This window comes from Heterodontus francisci, chromosome 32, assembly GCF_036365525.1.
Source record: "Heterodontus francisci isolate sHetFra1 chromosome 32, sHetFra1.hap1, whole genome shotgun sequence".
Classification (NCBI taxonomy): Eukaryota; Metazoa; Chordata; class Chondrichthyes; order Heterodontiformes; family Heterodontidae; genus Heterodontus; species Heterodontus francisci.
Window position 1 is genome coordinate 15,310,388 of NC_090402.1, and position 19,039 is coordinate 15,329,426.

General features: G+C 41.2%; 1 protein-coding gene and 1 long non-coding RNA gene across 4 annotated transcripts; one reads left to right on the plus strand and one right to left on the minus strand.

The window, feature by feature from the left end:
• On the minus strand, nucleotides 1–2,212 carry LOC137347421 (uncharacterized). The gene is made up of 2 exons (XR_010968958.1): nucleotides 2,114–2,212; nucleotides 1–870 (listed from the first exon to the last, which is right to left on the minus strand). It is a non-coding gene; the product is annotated as an uncharacterized lncRNA (long non-coding RNA).
• A 193-nt stretch (nucleotides 2,213–2,405) lies between these two features.
• Nucleotides 2,406–18,668, plus strand: phyhd1 (phytanoyl-CoA dioxygenase domain containing 1). Of its 3 annotated transcripts, XM_068012312.1 has the most exons (11): nucleotides 2,406–2,513; nucleotides 4,889–5,047; nucleotides 5,971–6,046; nucleotides 7,784–7,831; nucleotides 8,539–8,594; nucleotides 10,096–10,158; nucleotides 12,247–12,268; nucleotides 13,671–13,799; nucleotides 14,219–14,335; nucleotides 15,824–15,950; nucleotides 18,457–18,668. In XM_068012312.1, exons 1-11 carry the CDS (start codon nucleotides 2,487–2,489, stop codon nucleotides 18,500–18,502), a joined length of 870 nt encoding a protein of 289 aa, XP_067868413.1. In that variant the 5' UTR covers nucleotides 2,406–2,486; the 3' UTR covers nucleotides 18,503–18,668. The 3 variants fall into 3 exon arrangements, with proteins under 3 accessions (XP_067868413.1, XP_067868415.1, XP_067868414.1); XM_068012314.1 differs by lacking the exon at nucleotides 15,824–15,950; XM_068012313.1 differs by lacking the exon at nucleotides 7,784–7,831.
• Nucleotides 18,669–19,039: the final 371 nt, after the last annotated feature.

Sequence of the window (19,039 nt, forward strand, 5' to 3'; positions counted from 1 at the left end):
TTTAATTATTGAAAAGTTTTATTAAGTTCATTAAGTATCCGAGGAACTGCTGTGCATGGATACATGAGTGTTGTGTCCAGCATTCCCGTTAGACAGACAGGCCGAGTCTCTGCGATGCACAGCTAAAGAGATTGTTCCTGGAGAGCCTTGTGGTGAATAAACGCTTGGCTCTCTATTCCACTACTGTATTGTCCATGTGAAGAAGGCAAAGTCACAAGAGTTTGAGCTCAGTCTATTCTTGGTGAATGTTCCCCAAACGCATCCCAATGTGCATTCCCAATTCATCCATAAATGCAATGTTCCTTTCCACATCGTGATGAGCTCCGCAGCATGATCTAGTTGCCTTCGTTGCTTGAATGCTGACCTTAAGTCTCAAGGATTGTTTTCTCGACGGCATGTTTTACATGAAAAGAAATAAAGCAAATCAGAGTCAGAGCTTGCCTCCCTCCATCCACTGAAATTACTGTTGCGCACACCTTTTTAAGTTCTGCAGTGAAGGCACCAATTGATAACGTCGCCAATGAAGCACTTATTACCCACCTCAGATGCAGGAATCAGCACATCCTTGCGTCATCTCCTGCACTGCCTCCTTTGCTGGAATGCCGTCCTTAAGTGTCAAGGATTGTTTTCTCAAGGGCACGTTTTACATGAAAGGAAATAAGGAAAGAACATCAGTGTCAGAGCTTCCCTCCCTCCAATGATATTACTGTTGAGCATGCTTTGTGTTCTGCGGTAAAGGCATGTACTGATAACACCGCCAATGAATCACTTAGTACCCACCTCAACTGTAGGAGTCAGGATGATGTTACTGCCCCTATCTCGTGATGGTTCAATGCTGCTCTCAGGGAAAACATGAATGATGTGAGGGTGCTGGAAAAGAAGCACATTTCTTTTGGGCTATGAACATAAAGCTGGCCATTTAGCCCAGCAGTTCCCTGCCAGTGGTTATGTTACTCGTGCGTCTTTCCATCCATTCCCATTTAATGCTGCCTACTATCACCAGTTGTGTTCACAGCAAGAGCATTCACATTTCTGCTACCACTGGACACGGCATGCTTGTTTCTTTTAGTGCTCAGTCTCTTCTTGCTGAATGTTCCCCAAGTGCTTGACCCCTTTGGACACCCTCTCTGCTTGACAGGCAGCAACTGGCAATTGCGGAGTCTCACAAGGCTCTGCATGGTTGTTTCAACGTCGGATGGGGTAACAGGTGGCTGTGTGTCCATGAGCACTGCCCTGATGGGTGTAGGAGCAGGCAACTGTGTGCCCATGAGCACTGCCCTGATGGGTGTAGGAGCAGGTAACTGTGTGTCCATGTGCACTGCCCTGATGGGTGTAGGAGCAGGTGACTGTGTGCCCATGAGCACTGCCCTGATGGGTGTAGGAGCAGGTGACTGTGTAACTGAGCAGCAAGGAGAGGGTACCGCAGGTAGGGGAAGTGGAGATTTGAACAGGTAGGCATATGTATGGTCCATCAGATCATTAGGCCAGGGGGTGAGACGCTCAGGATCCAGGGTTTGCGACACGTGACTGATGTCCAGCGTGCGGCCACCTCCATCCGAAGGTGCTTCCGGGCAATTGTTGGGCATAGTAAATGGCTCCATCTCATCAGCCAGTCCTTGCTGCCAGCGGAGAGTCTGTTGCCGCAGCCAGTCCAGTCTCCTCATGAATGCTGCCGTTCCACTCTGCAGAACGGCCTGTTGTTGCTGGTACAATTGATCTGAAAGCAAGCGGTATTTTTCATTGTGACTGAGGGGCCTTGGCTGTTCCTCTGTAATCACAATGGCAGCAGCCATGCCTGTCGTCGTTGGTGTCTGAGATGCACGCCAGCGACAATTGGGGGCGAGCCTGTCCAAAGGCAGACCCAGATGCCTCTGCACAACAACAGCATGTTTGCAGGGCAACAAAGTCTGAATGGAGAAGATGCAGCTGCAGGTAGCCTGGCCATCATGTATCTGCAGTGTGTACTGTTTGGCGCCAGAAATCACAGTCACTGTGCCTTCATCCTGCTACATGCGGTGGCCCAGACAATAGAAATGTTTTCAGAGCAACTCACAACAGGGACTGGAGAACATGCGGTGGCCCAGACAATGGAAATGTTTTCAGAGCAACTTACCTTGGAACAATCTCCTGCGTCAAATAAAAATGAAGCAAGTCTCCAAAACGAATAAATAATTCAGATAAAATGCCCGACGAAACCTCCCCTCCTTGCACTTTCAAAAAGTCGCGCCGAAGCTTTGGCGCATGCGCAGAAGCCAAACAGGCGCGTCCGCGAGAAAGACGAATAACTCGATGACGTCATCTGCGCATGCGCAGACAAACTTATCGGCAGGTCGTCTGCGCATGCGCATATCTGTCCTGGTAAGTCGGGCCGCAGCGCATGCGCAGTGGGCATGAGGCCGTCTGCGCATGTGCGCACCGCGGCGCATCCTGATGACGTTGTCCGATGCAGTCGCGTTGTCATGAATTACTTTGTATTTTAAAATATCATGGTCACTAAGGAACTCGGCGCGGCGGTGAGTGGCATTCACACGTTCAAAAGATGATTCGGCTACTCTAGAAAGTTTGTGGGAAGATTGTGTTACATTGTTACAAGCAAATGTCTTTGGGTTCTTTGTCGCGGGGAGTAACATGTCAATATTGGATACAATGGGTTGAATTTTATTAACCTTGGGGGGTTGGGAGGGGAGAGGGCGCAGTGTCCGTCTCCGTCCAATTTTGTCCTGGCCAGGGAAGACCCTTAAGAGGCCACGTCCCACTGGCATTTCATTAGTGGCGGGGCAGCCCTATAAAACTAGGCATCCTCCCTGTGGGCCAGGGAGGACCCTGTTTTGTGGGCAATCTGCCGCCCCCCCACGGCTGGGGGCAGGATCCCCATTCTTAAAGGCATAGTGGGCAGTTAATTGACTGCATGCTGTTAAATTTGGCTCAGGGTTAGAAACAGGGCTGAAGTGGGGTCGCACTGCCAACCCCTCCCCGTTCTGATCATCCATCGCTGGGATCCTTGCCATCTGGGGAAAAATTCAGCCCAATATGTGGGTAGAGGAGGTTCTAGAAGATTTAAACCACATCAGATCAAAATGAATCTATATTACAGATTTAAACCACAGCGTTACATTGAATCCATGTTACACCACATTATATCTGCCTGCATCATATAGAAACCTCAATTGTAGTGTAAATTATTGATGGAAGTAGAGAGAACATCATTAGTGGCATTTGTCCACACCTTTGCATCGAATGGGAGAGTCATTTACATTTATTTAATAATGGTGCATCATAAGATGGCATGCTGGATAATGAAAGCAAAGTTTGGAAGTCGTCAGACCAGGGAATATATGTTGGGAATTACGTTGCTGTTTTTGGTTGTCAGTTAAATATGGCTGCCCCCGACTGTCAGCTGATCGGAGATGGTGCACAGCGGAGCCCACATGTTGGAAAAACTGGAAGGCAAACCACCCACTGTTACCATTGAACAGTATTTAAATGTTGACTTCAGGGTGGGAGTGGCATTGTTCTGGGAGAAGGTTCACAGCTTATTTTCTAAACTGGAGTTCAGTGTTTTAATCACTGAGACATGGCGCAGGACATGAAAATATGTTTTTGAAGTGTATTTTCCCTCTCCACTCCTGAAGGTGCTAAAATACACTGGCATATAATTCCAGTGGGTCTTAGTGGGCTATTCATCACAGTGGGCATCTTGATGCCCACCCTGTCTTCACTTGCCATCTAACAGGGATTATTAAATAACGTTGGAGCAAAAACCCTAGCTAATTTACACCCCCCCCCCCCCCAACCCAGGGGATTGCAGAGGCAAATTGTAGTGCCCCTAACAGCAACTGCACTGAAATTTGCAAACGTTCGTCTTAATGAAAAGCTTGTATTTATATAGCACCACTCATGACCTCAGAACATCCCAAATTGCTTTGGAAGCATCGCCACTGTTGCAATGTAGGAAATGTGACAGCCAGTTTGCACACAGCAAGCTCTTACAAATAGCATTGTGATATTGACCAGATAACCTGTTTTTGTGATGTTGTTTGAGGGATAAATATTGCTAGGACTGGGGCTAACTCCCCTGCTCTTATTTGAAATAGTGCCATGGGATCTTTTACGTACACCTACTAGGGCAGAGAGGGCCCTTGGTTTAATGTTTCATGTAAAGGATGGCACCTCTGGCAGTGCAACACTCCCTCAGTACTGCATTGGTGTATCAGCCGATTTTGTGGTCAAGTCTCTGGTGTGGAACTTGAACCCACAACATTCTGATTCAGAGGCGAGGGTGCTCCCAGCTGAGCTACAGCTGTCACATTAACAGGCCTATAGAAATATGCAGCCTCATTTTGCATGTTTTGTCTGTACTACTTTGTGGAAGATTAAATAAAGGATGGAAAAACTTCCTCATATAAAACACCTTTTGCACCTCTAGAATGTCCCAAATCACTTCACAACCAATTAATTCATTTTGAAGTATAGTCACTGCTGTTATGCAGACAAATGCAGCAGCCAATTTGCCACTGCAAGGTTCCACAAAAAGCAAATGATATAAATAACCAGATGATCTGTTTTTGATTTCTGTTTGTTGAGACATAAATATTGAGAACGTCCCTGCTTTTCTTTGAATAATGTCACAGCATCTTTTAAATCTGCCCAAACACAGCAGGTGCAATTTTCAGTTTAATATCTCATCCGGAAGATGACACCTCTGATGGTACAGTACACCCTCAGTACTACATTGAGCTTTAGGCAAAATTATGTGCTGAACTCCTGTGACCACCTGACTCAAAAGTGAGAAGGTTATTATTAAGCTAAGCTGACCATGAATAAAGAAGTTAATGAGCAAGTTCTGATCTAATTTGTTTGTCAAAACTTTTTTTCTTCCCATCTTCAGTTTAGGAAAGATGGCTTTGTTACAATTGAAGAGTTTTTCACAGCGCAGGAATGTGACTCCTTGAGAGAGCGAATATCAGATATTATTGATAAGATGGAGGTTTCCCAACACCTTCGCACTGAATTCTCAACGCAGGAAGTGGAACAGCTTAAGACACAGGTTGGTGTTTGGATATGTGTGAAAGAATTGGGTATTGCTGTATGTGTTTGTGTGTGTGTGTGTGCGCCTGCCTCGATTGCTTTCTGTGTTGTCAGTGTGTCTAATTATGGATGTGTTACTTGAATTACTTAAAATTTTCAGATACAAAAGGAATGTTGAGTTGCTTTAGATTAACCCATACAACTTAGGAGTAAAGTTGAAAATGGCATCTTTCTTTTCTACTTTTGTTTCAATCCATTCCTGGGGAATCTTATCTTTTTGTGATTACTCCACACTTTATGTTGTCAGCTTTTGCCCTCCCGGTTGAGAAATCTGCTGACTTGTCCCTTTTTCAGTTAAGCGAGCAAGACTGATAGAATCTGCAACATGACTCCGCGTCACCTCTTTTTGTGGGGGAATGTATGCATTACAGGAGTGGAAATGAAGAGAAATAAATGACCAAAAAAGTGTTGATCTAAGAAAAGTTCTCTTAATCAAGCTGAAAAACCTAATGGTTTTGCTGTTTTTAAGAACATAAATTGGAGGATGAGAACATGCCATGCAGACAATTGAAGCCCCTGTCTCGAGTGCCCTAACTCTCCCATTGAAGCATCCAGTTGCACTTTGAAAGTCCTAAAGGTTTTTCGCACAACTGTTCTACCCTGGAAGATTATTTCAATTGTTTATCAGTCTTTAAGTAAAGAACTTCTTCCTAATATCTGCTTTGTTACTTTTCATTAATACATGTGATCTGTGGTCCAACTCTTAATGGCCACTGAGGATTGAAAGGGATCATATTTTTATTCTTTGATTAATGCAGTCCTATTGGCCTCAAAAGATGCAGCTGAGTGAGTGTGTTGGAGGTTGGATAATGGATCTCTGCTTCATGACAAGCTCTTTTTTGTAGAGCACTTGCTGTTAATTGTTACAATTTTTTTTTTTAGGGAAGCAAAGATTACTTCCTGACAAGTGGAGATAAAATTCGATTCTTTTTTGAAAAAGGAGTGTTTGATAACAAAGGTAAAGGCAAATGTGACCTGTGTTCCGATTAAATTAATAAGAAAAATACTTGCATTTATATGGTACATTTATTATCACATCAAAGCACTTCACACAATGAATTGCTTTTTGAAGTGCAGTGCCAATTATTATTTTGGCAAACATGTTTGCCATTTTGCACCAGCAGCATTCCACAAATAGCAATGAAGCACATGGCCTGTTGATCTGTTTTTAAGTGCTATTGGCCGAGGGGAAAAACATTGGCCAAGACACAGGAAGTTTGTGTCCTGAGATCCTATTAATGGACATCAAACCAATAATCTGCAGGCGAGTTCTCCCAGCATTCTGGTCAATATTTATTTATCCATCCACCAGCATCGCTGAATTAGATTATCTGATCATTTATCTAATTTCTGTTTGTGGGACCTTGCCATGAGCAAACCAGCTGCCACAAGGTTAAGAGGAGATTTGATAGAGCTGTTCAAAATCATGAATGGTTTTGATAAGAGTAAATAAAGAGAAAACTGTTTTGTGGCAGAAGGTTTGATATCCAAGGGCACAGATTTAAGCTGAATGGCAAAAGAACCAGAGGCAACATCATATTTTTGCATAGTGAGTTGTTTTGATTTGGAATGCACTGTCTGAAAAGATGGTGGAAGTAGATTTAACAGTAACAGTCAAAAGATAATTGAATAGATACTCGAAAAATATTACATGGCAATGGGGACAGAGCTGGGGAGTGGGATCCATTAGAGGGCTCTATTAAAGAGACTTCACAGTGATGATGGGCCGAATGACCACCTCCTTTGTTGTATCATTCTGTGAATATATTGTTTGCTCACAACTGGGACTACACTTCACTGGCTGTTAAGTGGTTTGGGACATCCTAAGGATGTGAAAGGCACTATATAAATGCAAGTTCATGCTTTCTTATATATACTGTGTGTTAGTATTTCAAGGTGAAACTGCCTTTTTTCTTAGATGTATTGTCTTCCCATTCTTAACTCTGCGGGTGAGTAGTTGGTAGACTCCCTCCTTGCCCCACATTGCCATTCTGTAATTGCTAGCTTGAAAGTGACAGAGGACAGGATGAGGAATGGCTCCCTCTCCCATTGTCTTTACTTGGTAGCTCTCTGAGATACCAATGCTAAAATAAGGAACCCAGCAAGTAAGGAATCATAGCTGCCAATTCTAATGAGTATATTCTGTTGCGCAGTGTGTTGGACCTCCAACATGTCAGCACAAACATCTATTCTTTATGTCTCTGTAATTTTTTTTCCTTTTCCTGAAGCCACTGAGTCCTAATGCAGTATTGTTCTGCAGGCACTGGATGTCCTCCAGTACCTTGCTCACATGGTCATTCTTCATGTCTGGACTTTGACAGTGAATGGTGGTGTGGTGTTTAATGACAAGGGTTTACAGTGGATCACAGTCATCTTTTCACTTAATATCCATATATATTCACTGTCAAATAGGAGTCACTGCAAAGTGGTCATGAGTGGGAAATTGACTGATTTTTGTCCTCTCCCTCCGTAACCCAGGGGCATGAAGGCCATTTGTGGAGCCCCTACTACTGACCAGGCTAACAACACAGGTGAGGATGAATCCTGGGACCTTGTATATGGCCTAGCTACTCATCAGGAAGTGTCTTCGCAGTTGCTCAGTTGGCAAAGTCTAAAATCTAAAAGAATTAGAAAGATGTCTTACTCAGCCAGAGCGAATCAAGACACTACTCATTCTCATTTCACTTTTCATCAGGTGACTTTCTTGTACCAAAGGAGAAATCCTTAAATAAAATTGGACATGGTAAGGTCACTGTTTTACACTACTTGTGAATGTATAGAATAACACAACATTTTTTTAAAAATTCTGTGCGAAGAAGCACGAGCACATCCTGGAAACGTGTTGCTAAGGGAACCAGCAGCATTCACTGAAAGCTTTAGTGAAATTATTAGATTGTAAGTATCAGCAAAATGCTTATAAACCAAATGGGGGCATTCAATGGATTGCAAAATCTTACTGTCTGCTCAGTCAGGCTGGTTTTCAACTGGTCCACTGGGCTTTCTGTCTATCTCTAAGTGATCAGGAGGGGAATGATTGGCTGTTTTTCCAGTCTTTATAGTCCTAAAAACTGAGACCCATTGAAGTATCCCCACTGCCACAAAACTGAGATCAAATATCACTGCACAGTGCAATAGAATCTTTGTTGTATGAGCTCTTTATTTTCAATATATGTCTATTAAGCCAGTTAGAAATATCAGATAGGAAAGTTTAAATATTTCTCCCGATAAACACCTTTTTATAATTCAGATAAGACTCTCTGCTTTCTAGGAAGATTAAAAAAAAAGCTTCATATAGCATCTTATGTTGCCTGGTCTCTGCTATAATGAAAAGAAAGTGATTGATGGGACAATAAGGCTCAGACTGTGCTCCAAGTGAGTCCCACTGGGCACTAATGCTAATGTCTCACTCACACAGACACTCACTCTTATTAATGTGACTCTTCTCCACAGCTCTTCATGCATTGGAACCTACATTCAAAAATCTCACACATTCACTCAAAGTGCAGGTGAGTCTTTCTTGAGTTTATCAGTGTAATAGAGTGTCTGCAACTACTGGAGTATGGGAACCAGTTCAACATGTGTAGCAGTGATGCCTGAGAAACTTTATCATTTTCCATCAGACTGAAATGGTTTCTGCCATTTTAAATTGGCTGGGCACCAGGCAGAAATAAATAAAACCTTTTGTTCAATCTAGTTTCAACAACACCTTCCCCACCACTGCCCCCACAAATAGTTTTGTGTCAAGTACCTCATCCAATTGATCTCTACTTAAATATTGCACAGAGCCAAACCATTATCTTTGGTCCCTGGCACAAGCGCTGTTACCAAGCCACTGATTCCATTCCCCTTCTGGCTACTGTCTGTTTGCAACCTTGGAATCCTATTTGGCCCTTAGGTGAGCTTCTGACTCCATATTCTCTCCATCAACAAGACAGCTTATTTCCATCTCCATAATATCACCTGCATCTGCCGCTGCCTCCATTCAACTGCTGTTGCAACCCTCATCCAGGCTTTTGTTAACTCCAGATGCCAATGCACTGATGGATGGCTGCCCACTTTCCATCCTTCATAAACTTTAGCCCATCCTGCAGCCTGTGTCTTGATTCTCAAGTCACCCCTGTGCTCACTGATCTACATTGGCTCCTGGTCCAGCAAAACCTCAATTTTAAAATTATCATTCTTGTGTTTGGATTCCTCCTAAGGCCTTGCCCCTCCCTCTCCCTATCGCTAACCTTCTTCAGCCTTATAACCCTCCATGTTTTTGATACACTGATATGTTTCCTACATTCTTAAATGCTGTTTCTGAAGGTGTTGCAGTTATCGTTAGGACCTAAGTTTGGGTTGTCTATGTGGTCCATCCTTGATTTAAGCTGTGCCGTCAGGACAGGCATCCACAAAGTAGGTATGGATGAGGAAGGCTATTTGGTCCATTCTAGATGATTTTTAAAAATGTACTTCTAGTAATCCCCATCATGCCGAAATGATTCTACAGTTTTTGTTTCCACTACACATCTGTACATCATTCTGTGAATTTGTCATTGCATTAAAGCTTCCTGGTTTTTGCCAGTTTGTACCTGTGCCCCTAGTCCTATTGTCAATTTTATTTATTATCCAGATTTGCCTTTTCTATGCCCTTTGCTATTTTGTAGACCAGTGCATGGTACCCTCTTCATTACTTTGTTTTAAAAGACTTAAGATTTTTCTAGCCTTTATTCATAACTCAGTCCTCTGATACTGGTGAACAGCCTCATGCCTTGAATGTCTTCCTTGTGTCTCGGTTGTGTTGGTTTTAAGCCCATGTGCTCCTCCACAGGAAAAAAGGTAAAACAAAGACTCCCTGTTGCTCTCGCCTCCTGTGAGCTACTTGAGAGCAGTTTTAGCAGAGGCTTGAGAGGAGGTGGCTTGGCTGTCCACATTGCTCGGGGAATGATGTGGATCTGGCAGACCTAAAGAAAGGCAAGGAAATATATATTCATTGTGAAATTAATCTGTATTCCTGTGTGACAGGAAGTGGCCCAGAAATTGGATCTAAAGGAGCCGGTCATTGTTCAGAGCATGTACATCTTCAAGGTATGTGAGGAGATTGTTTGTTTCTCTACTTTCATAATCAAAGTCTTGGTGGGTCTGGAAGCTGAAAGATGAACCAAATCCTGAAGCAAAACTTTGATGATAGATGCACCTTTCAATCTATTATTTTCATTGTACTATGCATATTTTTTGTTTTCAGTGCAGCTTCTAAATTAAAAGGTATGCAGTATTATCATGCCTTCCTTGAATGTAGTAAAAGAGGAATGTGTGTGTTGTTTTGCAGTGTTTGGTTTGGAGCTGCAGGTTAGAGGCTGCAGAACTTCCAATCAAATATCCTGCCGACACTCTCTTTCAAGACTCACGTGATGAATGGCCAGTTGGCTGACGTGCTGGAGGGCACCTGATGCTGGTTCAACATTTCCGCAGCAAGAATTCAACAGTTTCAGGAGAATTGGGCAGAAAATTCTGAGAGAAAAAAAATCAACCATGATGTGACCATGAATGGGGAATGGTGGTGGGACTGCGAGCCCTACTCCTCCAGTCATGGAGTGACTACTTTGTCAAGATGTTACATGACAAGGAGCTTTATGTAAAATGTCTGCTCTTACTAATGAAGCATACAAGATGACGGTAGTGAGACAATAATAAATATCCACGTATCTCCTTCAAGAAGTTCTTCACATTGTTTGCTCAACTAGTGAAATGGACTTCCTAGTGAGAAATTGGAGGAAAAAATATTGAACTATTTAAGAAATAGTTGGGGGAACTATAGGTTTGTTCTGAGTGGATGAGCAAGGGGAAAGCGAACGGTCTTTCTCCTCTATATTATGTTTATAGGCTACAGAGCAATTGCTTTTGAGTAAATTACCTCTCATTTTTAAAAATGTTTTATTGATGTCAGTTAGTCTCTTAATTTTGCAATACCAGGTCAGGTGCAGAGCAGTAAATGGTTTGGAGCCTGAACATTTCTAGCTAACCCCTCTAGCATTTAATGCTGATGCAACTATTGATCTTTTTGTAACATTCTTGGACATGCTGGCTTCATCTCCTGGTCAAATATGGGTTACACTAACAAATTCACTGGCCTATTTGATGATATGCATGTTATGACTGTTATGAAAGTGCTTCCATTTAAAAAATTTTTTTGAGGATTCTTATTTTAGAGTTGTGCAGATGGATTCATTGGAGGACTGAAGTGATTCCATAGATGCTGGACTTTCTTTTAAGGAGTCTCTGGAAGGACTCTGTTTAAAAACATTTACTGGATGTCACATGTCTTTAGCAAAGTAAACAATAGGTAACTTCTGACTATGGGATTTGTTTACAAGAGAAGTGACAGGTCAAGATTTATGGTGCTCAAGAGTGGGTTTCATTTTTGAATACTATTTTGAATCAGTTGGGTTTGTAGCCTGCTGAAAGAAATAAAGCTCATCTTTTCTGCATCTCTGAGAAGCCCACATTTCTCTTGAGAAGCTTTTGGAATTCTTCCTCTCGACATCACCTGAACGAACTGCTTCTGAAAAGATCACAGTGGCAGTGACCCATTTACGTGTACTCAGATGCCAGACTGTATGCCATCTGGAACATAACATATCTTATCCTTTTTCTTCAAGAATTAACAAGTACTTTGGCCAAAGCATCTTTATTTTTCCTTTAACCAGTGTGTGTTGGCTATTTAGAATGGAATGTATATATTTACTGTCATTTTTCAAACTGTATGTTAAAGCTTTGCATCTTTATTGACTAAGGCTTGTCTTATAATAAACAAATACTTTGTTGTTTATTAAAGAAACATGATTATGGATTTTATTCTGAAACTAAAATAATTGGCCGCATTGGTAACTGGGTAAACATTTAAATATATGTTGTGACCTGTGGAGAAGTGGAACTAGAGAAAGACAGTGCACTACTCCCTCCTCGGTCGTAACATGACTCTGTATCTGTCATGAAAATGCTAAGAGTTATAAGCCATGTTACTGAACTTCTTCAGTTCAATCCCATGTTAACTATATATACCAATTATCTTGAATAATTTGTCTGATATTTTGAGGATGTTTTTATTGAGCAGTTTTCTGCAGTGTAAGGTTGTATAAAGTGCTAATAACATGTTACTGTTTTTTTTTTCTTCAGCAACCAGGGATTGGTGGTGAAGGTATGACCAAACTTCCCTCCCTCTTACAAAACAGCCCCGCTATCCGGTTGTCCTTTGTTTGCTCTGTAAATGTAACTGGATGATGATAAAGGGAATATTATTCTCAATGTCATTCAACGAAAGAATCGTGACTGATTCCTTTATCATGATTTTGTCTTTCTTCAATAGTAATCTCAACGAGCTGTTACTTTTCACCCTCTGCCATTTTTGTTTTAAACAATGAGAAGGTTGTGGAGTAGCATTGGTACGTCGTGAGTGATGGTTTTGCCAGCACTCAGAGGAAAGGGTAGGGTGTGTGTGTTTTCCCTGTTCCCTGCCCCCACCATCACATGGAGGATTCTAGATCCCAAATATGCCATTGGGGGAGATGCTTTGCAGTGGTTAAGTTCTGAAATAACATAACAGGAAATATTCGAGAACCCTTTGCCTATAATAGTCCCCATTACAATGAATGTAGAATTAAATTACCAATCAACAATAAAATTTTTAATCAAAAACAGTTAGCTATTGCTTATGAATTCCTTGGACAATCTCAATCATGGAGATAATTTTGCTGTATGGGTTTTCAGTGAAATAGGTTTGGAGATTCTCCATTTAGTTAGTGTAGGACCATAGCACAAAAACAGCCACAATTCAGCAAAAATTGTCATTCTCACCAGGAGGGAAAACATATGGATTGCTGATGTGGACTTTTCACATTGTTTACAAATGATGCAGTAGGGGGGTACTTTATTAAGATTGAGGCACGTTGTTAGGCAGAGTAGAGAGAATTTGACACAAGGTTTCCCATTGCCTGACTGGGGAATGCTGAATTTTGACCCTGAGACAGTCAAAAGTAAAAAAAAAAGTTCAATTTCTCAGTGCTAACCTTTCTCCTCTTGAACACAAAAAGAATCATCAAAATATACAAAAAGGGAAATTAGATTTGGTCAGACCTGATTTCTGTTTGGGCAGCGTTAACTGAAGCATGCAATATTTTCAGCTTGATAATTATGGATTTATCTTGGCAGAAGATGAAGATTGTTTAGTGTTGATCGGTGCACAAGGGTACTTTCAAAAATAAAAACAGTAAACCAACATTTGAATAGGTTTTAGTAGAAAAGGTCTAAACATGGAAACAGGGCTGTGGAACATAAGAACAAGAGTGGTTCATTCAGCCCCTTGTACCTGCTCTGCCATTCAATTAGATCATGGCCGATCTGTATCTTAACTCCATCTATCCGCGTTGGTTTCATAACCCTTAATATCCTTGGTTAACAAAAATCTATCAATTACGGTTTTTGAAATTTTCAATTGACCTAGTCTCAACAGCTTCTTGGGGATGTAAATCAATGACTTGATTTTGATCCAGGAGCAAATTCATCCCTGATTAATTAATCAATCTTGTTCTCATTGTTTCTAGTGACCCCTCATCAGGATGCCTCCTTCCTATATACAGAACCTCTTGGATGCATCGTAGGTTTTTGGATTGCACTGGAGGATGCAACGAAGGAGAATGGCTGCCTTTGGTTCATCCCCGGCTCCCACACAAGTAGGAATGCTAACTTCCTTGAGCTTCAGGTCTTCCGTATACTTAATGGTGCATAATGCTATTTTAAGGGAGCTGTCTTATTCAAATCATTACACCTTGATATTATCTATTAGTTATGAAGTCTTCAATCTCAGCTGTGCTGCTGTGGCAAAGTGCTGGAGGTCATTCTATGGGCAGAGTGTCGAGATTGGGAAGACTGACACCTCGAGTTATTCTCTGGTTCTTCACTCCAGAGGCCTCGGCTATGTAAAGTGTGGGGCATAGGACAGCATAAAGGAAGTAGAGAAAAATCTGAAGTAACTGGAAAATTCACATATAAAATATGATACAAAAATGTGTTATTACTGATTGAAAAATCTAAGACACTGCATAAACTCTGTTCATGCCCACTGTTGAGTAAATTTTTTTCTGACCAACAGCTGGTATTACACGGAGGATGTTGCGTGCCCCAAAAGGGGAGTATCCTCTGATCAAATTTATTGGAAAGGAGCGTGACTATCCACAGGATGAATTCATCCCTGTTCCAGTTAAGAAAGGTAGATGCAATTTGTATTAGACTGTGATGGTAATGGAGGTTGACTGCACTGCTTTTTATTATATGATACCTCAATGTATTGTGGTGTGCAGGTCAGTGTTATTGATGCAAACTGTCACTACAGAATATCTGGGGATAATAGCTCATTATGAGGAATGCAGCTGAGTGCCTTTGATGTCAAAAATACTTATGATCATCAGAAGAACCATGCACGATTAAATTATTGCATTGAACTCCCCACTGAGCTTCTGTTGTTCTTGGTATTATTTGGTCTATGGTCAAGGTCGCTGGTATTTACAGGAAAATAAAAGGAATTGTATAATGTGATCTCAAACAGCAGTTAAAAATTCTTGTGCAATAGAAATAGATTTGATTTTAACCAAGCTGTAATGTGATGCTCCATCCTACAGTAGGAAATGGTCTGATACCCTAATTCCCTGCACTGTGGGTGTACAGATGCAGGGAGGGGAGGAGGGAAAGCAGCAAGACTAGGCCAACTAGGAAGGAAGCAAAAAGTAAATTGTCACCTCAGTCCAATGCCCTACCTGAGAGGTTGATTAAAAGCTGTTTCAGTGTAGCCCTCAAAGCAGGCCAGGTGAGTATTTTGTCAGCTGCCAGTTAAAAGTAAGGAAGGTGGTGAATGATTTATGCCCCCATGAGCTGCGGATTCCAACAGTGGCTGAACCTTCAGTCTGCCTGATGTGAGTAATGAATTGTGGCGCCTTACTTAACATTGAGTTGCCATTTGTATTTTACATGCTAAAATTACCTGGCAGTTTTAGTGTGTGAGCATTGCTGGTGCTTCGAATTTGCCTCAGTTACAACTGAGTAATGGCCTGCTTAAGTATAAAATTAAAACCCGACCTGGACCTGACCCGACCACAGCCAGAACTGAACCCAACTGGAGCCAGAGTCCTTTTAATCATTTTCATGCCCAACCCGACTATCATTAAAATGTAATAATGCATTTATTTATAGAACACGGAGCAAGTACAGTCCAGTCCAGCCCAAGCCTGAATACTGGATACAGAATATAGACCCGACCCCACCCAAACCCGACACATATAATCTGGTGTAGTTGGGTTTGGGTCGGGTACCCAGGCTTTGCAACTGAGGGGTAGCTTCCAAATAGCATTTGGGACTTTAAGTTGCTGATCTGCCCCAGTGTTGGGTAGGTACATAAAAGCCTGCAATATGGAAGCCTGCATTTCTGATCTGTGTAGGTGGATTGAGGGCTCAGCCAGGCGGCAGCAAGAACAAATTTATAGTGTATGGCGGTCAATTCTGCCAGTGGCGGGGGAGAAAACCCTTCTGGGTCTCTGCCACTGGAGGCAGTAGGATTATTCTTAGTTAGTTTTAACAATGCGGCAATATAAATTCAGAAACTAAAGAATATAATTTGTGCTTAACCTGAATGTTAATTTGAATAAGGGATTGTCCAAGTGTAACTAAGACACCCACCTGTTGTTGGATGATTTGCTGTACCCAGGTGGGCTCGTCCTTATTCACGGAGAGGTTGTGCACAAAAGTGCTGCTAATATGTCAGATAAGTCACGACATGTCTACACCTTCCACCTCATGGAATCCCGGGATGGTCACTGGAGTGAGGAGAACTGGTGAGGATTTCAGTTAGTACCTCACTGCCTGCATGTGTATACGTGAGAGAGTTGCATCTACAAAATGTGTTTGGTTACTTTTAACTTGGATGTTTTATTGCAACCCTCTGCTGTTTCCTGCTGGATATTTCTTCCAACAGTGACAGTATTATTTGAACTGTCAATCTCACCACAGTTAACCTTTGTTACCAGCTGATGGAAGGTCTAATGGTCAAGATGATTTTTGATCAACTGGAGGAAACTTATGCTGCTGTGCAGTGCGCCATCTACTGCCCTAGCTGAGAGAGAAAAACTTTTTTTTTGGTGAATGTTAAAGTGCACTCCTGCTTTCATAGAGTTATGCAGCACAGAAACAGGCCCTTCGGCCCATCGTGTCTGTACTGACCATCAAGCACCTATCTATTCTAATCCCATTTTCACCTTGATGGGGAGTTACCATATCACCTCATGACAAACAGTGAGGAAATTGGATGGTTTCAGTCAGTCAGTCAGGCTAGCAGTGGCCATGTTTGTTGCTTTCTGTGCTACCACAGGAAGGGAAGTCCAGGAGCTGAGATTGCACCATCAGTATTTTAAGGCTCAGGTCGTACAAAAGCTTCCCAGAGTAGGAACTGGAAGGTGATAGTTTCACTCTGACTGGATGAATCCAGAGGCAATCTTTCCCTGGTTCTAAGATAACTGAACCCATAGCATTCACTACAGTGTTTGCTACTCTATCTACCAGTGCTGATAATCATTTTCTTTCATTTCTAAATATTTGTCTGGCCTTTTAATTGATGGAAAGATTTAAAAAAAATTCTAGTCTCATTTGAGGCTGGCTAATTTCATAGAAATCATAGGAAATGTACGGCGCAGGAGGCCGCCCTTTGACCCATTGTGTCTGTGCCAGTCGACAAAGAGCTGTCCAGCTAAATCTCATCTTCTTGCACTAGGTCCTTAGCCCTGCAGGTCACAGCTCTTCAAGTAGACATCCAAGTACTTTTTAAATGTGGTGAGAATTTCTGCCCACCCTTTCAGGCTGAGAGTTCCAGCTTCTGGGTGAATACAGTATAATCAATTCAAGATAAATTCAATGCATAAAGATGAAGAGGGGCCTTAAAATTATGTTCTGGGATATTAAGTGTATGAACACTTAACATGGCCATCTGACTCCTCACTCTACTGTTTTAATGGAGGTGTTAAAATACAGGGTATTTATAAAGACTTTGTAAAATTTTAAATTTTAACTTTGGATGTACATGTGGATCAAACTGTAAATGGCATATGAAAGAATAAAGTTTTTTTTTAATGTTAGTGGTGCATTAATGTTTGAGATCACTTAGCAGCAACTGGAGAATGTTTTCAATGAGTTGGAAAATCAGATTATACAGTCGATCACAAAAGATGCTGGTTATGTTAAAGCCGAGAAGTTTGAACTGTATTGTGTTTAAAACTTTGAATTATCCTTTCATATGCTGTTTACAGTTTGTTTCTATCATTTGCATACCCAAAGTTATTAAAGATTAAAGTTGCACAAGGACTTTATTAAACACCCTGTATTTAAAATAAATTGATTCACTCAGTTAAAGTAGCTTGAGTGAAAAATTTCAGATGGAATTGTTAAGTGTTCCTAGGTGATTATCTCATGTAATTTTGCAAGTCCCTGAATATCACTTCAAATTCAACCGGGAAAGTCAGTCTAGAGAACATAAATTAAAATGAATGAAAATTTGTATTTAAAGCAAGTATCCAGAATGTGGGAAATTTACATAACTAGGGAGAAACCAGTGCAAAACTTTACTATGTGATAAATGTTGGGAAATGGTCTGCTATGCGAGGTGGTATAGGCAAAAGCATTGGGACGTTCAAAATTAAATTTAGATGAAGAAGGAATTTTAGGGTACTAGAGGCTGAGCCTTGTGGGCCAAATGCTCTCTTACATTCTGGACTTTACTCAGTGCTGTAGTTTTGGTGGGAAGAATGAGGAGAAGCAATACAAACTACATGGTACAATTTTAAAGGAGGTACAGGAACAGAGACACCTGGGTGAAGCTATGCAAATCTTTAAAGGACAAGGTGAGGATGCTGTTTTTAAATAAAAAAACAAAGTTCTTGGCTTCATTAATAGAGGCAAGGAAATTATACTAAGTCTTTATATAATACTGGTTCGTCCTCAGCTGGATATTGTGTTAAATTCTGGGAATCACACTTTTGCTGATTGACAGAAGAACCAGAGACAAATTGAAACAATTTTTTTTACACAACCAGTTACTGTAATCTGGAATACATTGCCTGAAAGGGTGGGAGAAGCAGGTAACTTTCAAAAGGGAATTGGATAAATACTTGAAGGGGAAAAATTTACAGGGCCATGGGGAAAGAACAGGGGAGTGGGTCTAATTGAATCAACAAGCTGAACGGGCTCCTTTAGTGCTATATCATTTTATAATATGAGACAGTGTACGGCTGAATAAAGCTTGGATTGTTTCGATGAATGTGCTGAATCTGCTTTTTCTTTTATCATCCCCAGGTTGCAGCCAACTCCAGAACTGCCATTCCCACTTCTGTACACTTAAATTTATTTTAGCCAGTGTCCATGGAAACAAGAATGCGTTATGTACTATGGTGTAATGTCATATGATGCTATTAGCTGTATATTTTAAATTGATTCATTTTGGGACAGTAACGTCACAGACCTATGGTGTTGAGTGTATTTACAAAGTAAATTTTATTATGATTAACTGGATATTCTTCTGTGGCAGTGTTCTCAGAATTAAGTAAACTAAATTTTATCTCTCTGCATCTGTTTTTCTGCTTATCTCCTGCTCTTTCCTTCTGTTTCCCTCTTTCTGGCTTTAAAGGCAAGATGAACTGAAGGACACAATTGTGATTTGGAGTGGCCTCGCATTTTACCATTTCCAGAATAAAGCTGCAAGTCATTTGTTCTGTGCTTTGCTTTATTCCTCCTCTTTAAGAATTTAAATTCATAAAGATAAATGTGACTTATATGTTGTGATGGGAATGCGTAATATGCAACCTTTGATAAAAGGGCTTTTTGAAGTTAATCATTTCAGTATGCTGTAGGAAACTTGCAAAAAGTTGAGAAGCTGTGC